Source organism: Wyeomyia smithii, chromosome 3, assembly GCF_029784165.1.
Source record: "Wyeomyia smithii strain HCP4-BCI-WySm-NY-G18 chromosome 3, ASM2978416v1, whole genome shotgun sequence".
Lineage (NCBI taxonomy): Eukaryota > Metazoa > Arthropoda > Insecta > Diptera > Culicidae > Wyeomyia > Wyeomyia smithii.
Window position 1 is genome coordinate 173,225,166 of NC_073696.1, and position 11,371 is coordinate 173,236,536.

Below are 11,371 nucleotides of genomic sequence, written 5' to 3' on the forward strand. Positions count from 1 at the left end.
CCAATGAAGTTTATACTATTTTTCAACGTAATAGTCGGGATTTAAACAGGTGTCCACTTTACCACCCCTGCAAATTTTACTCACAATTTGCTTACGGGTTTTAGTAGTTTTCTTGTTTTACCAAGGCAGTTCTTCGGTGCCGCTTTAAAAATGTACTGTAATATACATAACACATTTTACCGATTGGTTATAAAATTACAAATGACAGGCACAAAGGTACCGATTTTCCAAATCACAGTTCCAACTTGCAGTCTTTTATAAATTTACACACTTTTTTGTACAAATAAACATCTCTCTTTTGAAAAAGTTCAACTAGCGTCCTGAATTGACCTTCGAAAAAATATTCTGCCCGTTCGTTATCATATTTTACACAGTTTAGAATAATGTGTTCAGCATTATTTTCTTCGTTACAAATTTCACATGATCTTTGGTGCACAATTTTTATTATCGCCAGCCAGTATGGGGAGAAATCATGCCATGCAACTAATCTATTCAACAGTCTTGTTTCCGTGTTGTTGAATCCTTTTTCCATAGTGCCACGGTGTCTCGCCTAGTTCTTGCTGTATCTGATAATATTTTTTTTCCTTTCTCCTCTGCATACGTTTTATAATTTATACCATTCCGTAGCTGTTTGTTTTTTTTTTCAGTATTTAAGTAACAAGAATGCATCTTTTTCAAAAATTTGATTGATTGAATTTGAATTTTTATTGATTGTTATTTCCGATGTATCATTGGTTCCAGACTGCCAACAAGTCGGCTAGCTCATTTCCTGTTATCCTTGCATGTCCAGGAATCGAGTGGAAGCTTACATTAAATTTTTCTGCCTTTTCCAGAATTTCGTTCAGTACCGTTGACCTATTTCTCGTTACCATAGCTATAGATAGCATTTTACATGCAGATCTTGAATCCGTTAATATTACAATTCAAAGTTTTACCACTCCGTATGTTTCCTGCAAGCTGCTGCGGGGAAATTTTGTTGTAATACCATTATAAACTGTTCTAATGATTTCTTTTTTTCATGAGAGATAGATTATCACTTCTAACATCACCTGGTGTTAAAAACTCAATTTTTTTCAAAAATGGCGCTTGGTTCGGTCTGGTCGCACGCCGACCATATAAAAATATTTTTTTTAAACATATATATCAAAGCTATTCAATACGATTGAAGAAATTTATATAAAAAAAAAACACAAAAACATTCGACGTCGAATACCGAATAAATAAGAAAAAGTACGAATACTTATAATATCATCGTTTCGGACAGATTAACTGCGTTATTATTCTGATTGCAAATGCTTATATTTCACATAATAGTTTTATGTTAATTGGTTTTCTCAACCTTAACAACGTTGATATCAAGCACAAGGACTCCTTACTTGAGTACTTTAATTGTGCAAGCAAACGTAAACATTGGATGATGGACCTCATTGAGATATACATATTTTTAAGTGATAGTATTAGTGTGTGTAAAAGACCAACTCGGTCTACGATGTAAAATATTTTGCTTTTTCAGGCCAATTTTGTTTCTATCCTAGCCTTGCTCATTTTACAGAAACATCCCGAAAATAATACAAAATTATAGCACATCTGTTCAACTGAAGAACCAAAAACGAGACAGAATCTCTTTATTTTAGGTATCGACATCTAGCGGTGGAGAGAATGCATTTTACACTCGAAATTTCATCACGCTTATATTCCATTCATTCAACAAAAGGACCGTATGAGCTCTCGCCGCTTTTTCGTCGAGAGAATCCTTTGTTCTCCCCGGTGCTGGTATAGCGAGGGTGCCTTTTCATGATAAACGTACAGTGCCACCCGCATACGTGTAACGGTTTTTATGTAGATATATTTTTAATGAATTTCATTGTTGCCCAAGTTGAAAACTGAATATCTTGACTAACGACAATTATTTTTTTATATTGTACCTTATGTCGTAGGCAGTGCTGGTACAGCGCGTCTGATATGCATTTCTAGCAATGTTAGGTAAAAAAACGGTACGAGAAAAAAATATTGTCGTTGGTCGAGAAATTCGGTTTCCAAGTCCAACGGAAATATTCAAGTAAATCAACTAACAGGTTAAAATCCAATCCAAGAAAATTTGTTAGACAATGTTTGAATGGTTGAAAGATTTTTAGTTTAATTTGTTCTATTGACGTTGATTGTGAATTGTTACTGAATTTCCACTTCAAAGATCTCTTGAGTGCGGTCCTGTGTGAAGTGTGGTCGGTCCTGTGAACATGATTTTGATAGATTCAACTATTCAAGATCACCTTTTTGCCAGGTTATTAAAGGAAAAAAATAGTTTTTTGGTTCATGTTCAAACTATTGGAGCGAACTGTTCGAACGATGCACTGTAAAATCAATGTAGGATGGAACAGCAAAAATTGAATGCGAAAGCTTGGGCACCAATTTGCTGCAGAGTTTTGTTCGAAGTTGCATATCTGTTCTGTGATTATAGCTAGTCAAAGTTGAAGTTCAAAGTATATCTGTGCAGATTTTTTTTTTTCAATTTTTACATGGTTGTACATTTTGCACCAATATGCAATACAATAAAACTTAACTAAATTGTGTGGTGTGCTGTTGTTTTTTAGTCAACTGAAGAAATCCTGAATTGAATAGAAAATTTTTCTTCCACCTTTCCTTGCATTCGTATTAAGCCGCAATAATTTGTTTCCAGAAAACGTTAAATAGAAACAATCACAGATTTTACCTTGCGTAAAATATTGCCAAGTTGAATACTTAAGAAAACAAAGTTATATCAGCAACAAAAAAATCATTTAGATAAATTATGTTTAAGTCATTTCACTTTACAGTTGCGTACGCAAGATTACCCAGTGAATAATCTTGATATAGGTTTCAATTCTCAGTACACTTTCTGATAATGTTACATCCGATAATCTACCATTCAGCATCACCATTCGATTTCTGGAATACATAATCCTTTCCAGTAATATTCATAATGCCATCCTTCAAATAAAACTTCCACTTGTTTCTAGATCGGGTAATCTGTGAAATAAACAAATAAATAAGATTTTACACTTCATACAACCTTTCCAACTAAACAACCTTGTCGTATTGACAAACAACAACATTGTCTGTGTCAAACAAATCAGATGCATCCTCATCGGTGACGTCGTCCTCACTATTCAAAGGTTCCTCTTCCGCACCACCGTCACCATCCAAATCCTCTTCATCTTCTTTGTCCAAATCATCTTCATCCTCGTCTCCGATGTTATCATCACTAATGTCACTAGCTTCCTCGTCTGAAGTGTCTACAGCACCATCCATCTGGCAACTCATTTTAATAACATCTGCAAGTAGTAGTGCATGTATTAAATATATACAGTTTTCAGTTTTATACCAGGACACAACATCTCAAAAGATCAACAGCTTAGAAAGGCTTAGAGGTAAGTGGGACATAAACGAGTAGGGTAAGCATTTTGTTAGCAGTACGCTATTTGCATAACAGTCCTAGGTAAAATTTGAGTGTTTTCTTGTTTTTTTTTGCGGGATTGAGATCATTTAAGAATGCTCTTCAAGAATGGCTAAAAAAGTAAAGTTTGTTTCACACAGCCTCGATTTTTTTTCTTATTCTCTGAGTGTACTACGTCCTAATTATATGCATAACAGTCCTAGGTTTTCATCAGCATGTAATACTTTTTTGAAATCATTTTCAATGAAATTAAAAGTGAAATTGTTCTTCATTTAAAGTATATATTGAATCGATTCAACACTATTTCATATAACTATGTCAGTCAATGCATTAACCATAAAATATGAAATAATGATAAAAGTTGTATTGTAGTTGTATGATTTTGTAGCCTTATAGAAAATATTTCGGCGATTGATACCATTCTGGAAGGCTTGTCCAGGAATCTCTCTGTAATCAAGACCAACTGAAAGAATTACAGCCAACAGCGCACTTTACCGGTTCCGGCCTGAACTAAGAATACCCGTAATCTCTGATTACATTGCCGCATAACCGGTTCTAGAGTCTATTCATAACTCAAACACTGCTTTCAAGCCGAGATTTGGAATCAGTTTCTTACTGTAAAAAGCCTCCCCAGCTGGTCTCGAGGTACGATGCTGGCCTAACAAGCCAGTCGTCGTAGGTTCGAGTCTTGACTCGGGAGAGACTGTTAGTGTCAGTAGGATCGTAGCGCTAGCCCCGCAATTGTCCTGTACACTTAACAGTTGGCTGCGAAGTCTGTGTATAGTAAACAGAAGGTCAAGTTCCGAATCGGAATTCAGCACCAAGGCTTTGCTTTTTCTTACTGTAAAACAGCAGTGTAGTATCCTTGAATTGCCGAAACGGAAACTGTTCCAGAACAGCTTCACCGAAGCCAATAAAATCCAAGTCGGCATTATCGTCAACACATTTAAAAAACTTCAGCAACTCAAAAGCACACGAAACAATCGTTCTTTATAAGATGTGTGTATGTGAAAAAAACTGCAATGAGACCATTATTACTCTTGCGACATGATTATTATACCGGAAAACTTTGAATCGCGTTTCTCTCGACTTAGGATCGCGTCTCAGTTTTCGACATAGGATTGTTATGCTAAAAGCGGCAGTACGTAGGTTTCAAGGTTACAAATCAAGCCAAATTTTTTTTCTGATATCTATTTTCAATAGGGATCTTCACGTCCAAATCGTATACCAATACCTAACCGTAAACTGTGTATCTTCCGTTACTCGTCAATGAAGGTGAGTATTTTCAGGGCTTTGTATTTGTATAAAAGCACGATATGAATACTACTAATTAATTGCTCGTATTAACCCGCTAGTGCCCAGTGCCGCCTTTAGACGGTCTTTAGTTAAACCTCTAAAAAGCTTGAAAAAAATACTTGAAAATGTTTATGAAGATTCAGAGTGATTTTTTCAAAGTCCGTCTTAAAACTAACTTGGGCACTAGAGGGTTAAGCTAAAAAACCTACTTTTATATACAAAAACTTACAGAAAGTCGTCTAAACTATTATGTGTTCAAATTTAGGAAATAACCTATATTAGTAAATAATTATTTCTTGACTTACCACATCTACGCCCTTTAGGTATTCTGGTGTGACAAATGGTGTGGTACGTTGATGAGGACGGTAATGAGTTATCCTTGCATGACCATGTATTTACTAACTGTTGGTCCAACACATCGGAAAGTGTGAACGTTGACACTATGTTGTCACTTTGCTCTAGGTGTGACCTGCTATCCCATTCAAACAAATCCGAGGCACCATCCATTTGTTTGTGAATTTGTATTGTGTCTAAAACAAAGGATATATAATGATGGACAAAAAGCCAGCTGAAAAAACTGTTTAACTGTACTTATTGTATTATTCTGAAGATGAGAATTGACATGCTGCTGTAAAACTGACGAGGCAATTTGTGGTGGTAATGGCATTATTGAGGTTATTATCGGTCCCGTGAGCACTTGTTGCAATTGATTCTCCTGAAGAGCTGATGCCGGCACTTGGATTGTTAGAACACGAGGCTGCGAATTGGCCACGTTAGGTTGTGCGGGTAACGTAATTTGTATGGCCACCATTTTATTGGGGTCGAGCGATGCTACAACTGCAGCTGGTGGTGCGGGGGGTTGTGATGCAAGCGGTTGTGGTTGTTGTACAGGTGGCTGTGTCTGGGCAAGAGGAGGCGGCTGTGTCTGCTGTAAGTGGTGGTTATTCTGCGGGTCAGCATGAGTGTTTACAGGTTCCGGCTTGATTAGCGGAGGTGCTGAAGTATTGTTGGATACTGTTTTCGTAGTACCATTTTGATTCTCTTGATTAGCAGCGGCTGCAGCCGCTGCTGCAGCTGCTTTCGCCTTTTTTGTTCCGTTTGCCTATAAATACATAAAGAGATGTGTTTATGGTCTATGAGTTTTTGTATTTTTACCAATAGAAGGCTGTAAATAGACTTAAAAACATTTCTTTCTTGATTTTATATCGCTAAACACTCAACACTATTCAATCAAATGCGATCTATTATGGATTGCAATTCTGAATCCTGATCGAACGGTGCTAAACTATACAGCTTGATTCAGATCACACTAGCAAGTAGGATTAGATAGTGCTTGTAAGGTGAATCGCTCGCAACGATTTAACTAGCGGCTTGGCTTAGCTACCGCACAAAATCTTCTGTTTCAAATAAACAAAACATCACGAGTTATTTCGGTTTCAATTCTGGATAAAAAAGAAGGCAATATCATAAAAAACTATAAATTAAATTGTCTCGAGAACTTTTTTTAAAATGTGTGCAATGTACACGATAAGGTTTTTTTTTTTCTAAAATGTTAGTCCTAATTATCATAGTTAGTTTGTGATCGCAGGTGTTTTGTTATTACAACAATATCTTGTTTGGTCGAAAAACTTAATTGTTGAGACACAAAAAAAGCTTTTATGAATCGTTTCTTTTAGTTATACATCGTTGTGACAGCACTTCAAAATTTCACGTGATTTGAAGAAAATGTTTGAGTGTACACTGGAATATCGTTTGCTCGTTACCTGTTAAAGAGACGTTTTGCGATGAGGAAAAGTTATTTTTTATATATTAAGCATAAGAAATAAGTGCTTTTAAATGCAGCTAGATTGCATGTTTTGATGAAATTGTAGTAATTCAAATAATCACAAAAAGTGCAACTTTATCGAGCGCATCACCATTAAAATTTTTAAAAACAGTTTTTTCGCTGGTTTTTGCTTATGATTACCAATCTTATTCATATCTATAATCGTATTTGACAGTAAGTATCAGAAAACAAGAGTTAGGATTTATTTTACAATATTTAACATTTGCCACGCCTGTTAAGCCAACGGATTTCAGAAAAGATAAAGTAAATTAAACAAAACTTTCATTTGAGTTCCAAAACCTATGAGAAGGTTTATTTAATGCGAGGCGAAATTTGTTGAGCTAGCGTAGCATATCCAAGCTTAAGGAAAAAAGATCAATAGCGGTGGATCGATGGAAGGGGTGGGAAGAAGGAGGGAAGGCTTTAAATTTTGGCGTCGTTCTATCAAATAGAAGCTTTATTTGTAACGGATTGAAATAATGGTGTTTCTACATACAAACAAGTAGTAAAATAAAATATATGTACCTTGGAATGTGACACGGCCTGTGAGCAGATGATATAGCACGAGTATGGTAGTAATATAAACATGAAACATACAAAAAAATATAAATTAGTTGATAGTTTTCAGTGAAGAGAAAACTTATTTCATATTCATTAATAAATAATTAACATGACGACACGAATAATCTTACAAGTAAATCGATAGATAGTTGAGGGTTTACCTTTGTGCTATTCGCTAGAAGTGTGGGCTGGTGCTCTTGTGAATCCGAGGATGTTTCTACCGCCTTGCTAGCCATTAATTTATTTGTCCATACATGTTTCATCTCCTGTAGCACTTGCTCGTCAACTCCCTCATCAAGAAAGGCATCGCGAACGCCGGCAATCACATCATCGATAACCGTGTTATAAAGTTTCAACTAATGAAGAAACAACAAAACGAATATGAAAATAAATATGATCCACAAAACAAAAAGTTATTACAATTATCGTAATTATAGCTAGGGATGTTACGAATATTCGCATCCGCAACCTCAAATACGGAACATCCACATCATGCATCACGAGATAGCAAGCGGATGTTAACAAAATTTCTCGGTATGTTTACTACTCGCATCAATAGCTATTGTACTGGGGTGCGTCATGTCATGTGAAATAAGGGAAGTAAAACACCAGGTATGTTACGCATATCCGCGTTTAAAAATTCGGTGCATCCGCATTAAAATTGTCATCCGCATCAGAACTCACATATCCGCATCCGCATCTGCAGCACGGCTATTGTTCGATGATCCTACTAACTGTAACATATCCTCCGAGTGAAGATATAAACAAATGATTACTATTAGATAAGCATCTTTTAGGCAACTAAAGATCACACGCAAAGTTCCCTACTCCCAACTCAAAATGCTGAAAGTTTCTATATGAAAGGTTTTTGCTGAGGTTCTACATGAAAGGTTTTTGCTGAAAGTTCTATATGAAAGGTTTTTGAATGGACAAGCAACGTTTATTTTGCATTTTTATTTTTAATTCGCGTGAGCGATACATTTGGCACTATGTATGCAAAACTTGTTTTAAGTTGTTTCAACAAAATGAAACAGTACTCAATGAGCCCAGAAGTTGACCATTAAAAACGTTGTTAGGTACTTATAAATGCATCTGAAACAATACATATATGAAACAATAATTTAGAATTAAATATAAACATTTTGTTTTAACATGTTGGATGGAAATATGTAGATTCTTTCTGTTGCAGTAAGGAAAGGGTTAATGTAGTAACTGAACAACCATATATGTATAACTGTTACCCAAATCCTCTTTATGGATTGTAAATCAAAATGCTCTCTCTACCTTTTGAGCATTCATCAACGTGAAATTTCAAATTATAACTCAAACAGAGAAAACAACGGTCCCACGCCGCATATATATCATAACCTGTTGCTTCTGATTTAGAAATTATTCCTAGTAGGTATCATACATTAACTCCCATTGTGCTAGAAAAATATCGAAGGAAAGGTAAAAATAAAAGCTTGCACTTTTATAAAAGTCTTATCTAAATGCAATAGTATAAAAATATAAATAACGAATAAATGTCAAATTTGCGTCGGTTCAGTTAGGAAAAATCGAAACAATTTGAATAACATATGTTTTCCTAATTGCGTTACGTTATAACTGGTCTGTGCGAATACAATTCATGCTAACTATCACTGTAAGAGAGTATCTTATGAAAACTCAATACTTGTGTATTATTCTAGTACTTACCACGGACGTTTGACTGAGTGCCATTTCGCGGCTAATATTAATCTGCGACAGAACTCAACTCCTTCAGAACTATTAGCTTCAAACTTCTCAATATTCGATTTTAATTTGACAACCAAAATGACCTTTACTAAAAAAAGTTGTCCTTCTTCACTTAAAATATTTAATCAGATTTCTCACAAAGAGACTCTAATTTCGGGTTTTCTCCTAAATGAAAACTAAATAGAACAGCTTGTCTTTTTGGTTGAAAAATAATTGAGAACTATAAAGAAATATGCTTACACGATTGTTCTTCACTTCGTGTCAATTATAAATTTGCGGAGGCACTATTTCAGCGCGAGCAAAAACTATCGTATACTCTAGCAAACTGGTAACATTCGTATGTTCCGTTGGTTTCCTAATTCACGGAAAATATAATTTCTTGGATTACTTCTGTGGCAATAGATGCACCATTGATTTCGCAAAAGCGAAATGAAAAAAGCGAAACCAAAATTATACGTCACGACACTTTTCCTTATATACGTTTCAAACTGTTCTGTCTTTACCTTCTGTTAACTGTTAGCTACCATCGCACCGTCGAACAAAAGTACTGCTCACAGTAGAGTAAGCAAGAGCTTTTTTTTGCACTCTTTTCCTCCCAAGATATGACAAATGATGGGAAAAACATATTTGTACGCTTATTTGAGAGTAAGTAAATCAATTTTGAATTTGTTCTACTAAGACCAACCCAACCCGGGAGCATCTGGACAGCTCCCATATAAACTTAATGTACCCCGTTTTTGTTGGTTCTCTGGTTCTGTCAGACCCACCCCTATGGCATCGCGCCATGTTTCAAGGGCTAACATATGTGTAAACGAGATAGCATATCACCGCCTCTTTTCATACATCTTTATCTTACTGCTGGCAGCGGGCACAAATTAATTTGAGCCCAGGACATGAGTTCATTGTCATTCATTGTTACTCGGTATAGGGATGCCAATGGCTCGGTCATATCGGATATAGATCGTTGCACGATGACGTCACAAAAAAAGAGGAAGACAGAGATTTGACAGTTGTCGCGGGTTTGTTTACATAGTTAAATTATCGGCTCGAATAAAAATGCGGAAGAGTCTTGTTAAAAATTGCGTTTCCAAGAATAAACCAAAAGATTACAGTAACGAATTCGCATAGGTGGAGAGTTTTCCAATCTTTTTCGTACTCGTACCTTTCATTTTCACTCCTATCATTAAGAAGTGAAGGGAAAAAATTCTAACACCTTGTAAACAAACCCGTGGGAAGTGTCAGAAAAGTGAGGTTATTTTTCGCGTGCAATGATCTATAGGCGTGTATACACACTTATATTAAATCGCCGAGTTCGTCTTTTTTTCACCGACTTTTCAACAGCTGAGCGCTCGGTAAAACGATCGATAATATAAACCACTACCGATCGATCAGTAATCAAGTTTTTTGTTGCTTTCTGTCCTTATTACCGACCTAATTTGTGAAACAGCAAATGCAATTAGTTGCCAAAACCACTGATCAAATCTCAAAGTTGTCAATCTCAAAGTGTTGATCAAAGTTGTGTAAGACAATACCGAAAGATCTGTGATATTTGTTATTCGTTCACTCTTAATTATTTAAGTAAACCAGAAATATGATGTAACATTGTTTTGATAAAAAAATATTTTAATTTAAATATTATTAAAAATTTTACCTATTAAAAATAAAAACAAATCAAAAATCGACGCTCGCCGCACCGAATTTGTCAGGGTGAAAATCAATTAACCTTCATGCCAGTTGTGCTCATAGTTTCAAAGCCGAAGATCTTCCGGGTGTGTCCATTAACAAGGCGGTGTAAACTATTTACGTAGCATGCAACAGATGCTCGGAAGTAGAGGCAAATTATGTGATGGTTTGATGTCTAAAATATTTACAAATTTTGTTATTATATACTTACGAAAAATTTTCACTATGCGATCATCTTTTAGCCGAAGTTTTTGAAGAAAGTCCTCCATTTTTTCGTAGAAACTTCAATGTTCAAACGGAACCGAGAATATGACTTGACAACCAGAAGGAGAACAACGAATAGAAAAATATTGACAGCTCTACACACTCATTTCCATCTTAGTTGTTCAGTAATTTTTATTACGGTCACGTTCAGTAAACTTGAAATTTTCCTGAGCATTCTGTAATTACCTGAAAAATTACTTGTGTCGGTAAATTTTTTTGCCGAAATATTGTTGAATAAAATTCACTTGACGAGTTCAGCAAAAAACATTGCTGACCCCTTCAGTAAACTAAAATATTTTTTGCACTTTTTTATAGTTCAGGGAATATTTAACGATCTATCAGCACTTATCCAGATGTTGCTGAAAAACCTCCAATTGTTTTACTGAACTTTTTTTTTTTTACTTACTGTTCAGCTGTCAAAACAGAATCGCACATCAGTAGTCCGTCATTTTGAGATTTCCAGAAAAGTTTCGTGGCTGTGTTATTTAAAGTGTTCCATGAGCCATTTGGACAAAAATAATCAAAAACGGTATCGTGCTTTCAAATTTACCACCACAGCTGATTAATCCACTCGA

General features: G+C 35.5%; 1 protein-coding gene across 5 annotated transcripts; it reads right to left on the reverse strand.

Annotated features, from left to right (window-relative positions):
- On the reverse strand, window positions 1–9,401 carry LOC129730128 (transcription initiation factor IIA subunit 1). Of its 5 annotated transcripts, none has more exons than XM_055689193.1 (8): window positions 9,090–9,400; window positions 8,811–8,937; window positions 7,277–7,471; window positions 7,080–7,097; window positions 5,321–5,831; window positions 5,035–5,259; window positions 3,067–3,311; window positions 2–3,006 (listed from the first exon to the last, which is right to left on the reverse strand). In XM_055689193.1, the coding sequence occupies exons 2-8, from the start codon at window positions 8,832–8,834 to the stop codon at window positions 2,899–2,901; spliced, it is 1,326 nt and encodes a 441-aa protein (XP_055545168.1). In that variant the 5' UTR covers window positions 8,835–8,937; window positions 9,090–9,400; the 3' UTR covers window positions 2–2,898. The 5 variants fall into 5 exon arrangements, with proteins under 5 accessions (XP_055545170.1, XP_055545168.1, XP_055545167.1 ...); XM_055689192.1 differs by having other exon boundaries at window positions 8,811–9,014; XM_055689191.1 differs by having other exon boundaries at window positions 8,811–9,025.
- Between the last annotated feature and the right edge of the window lie 1,970 nt (window positions 9,402–11,371).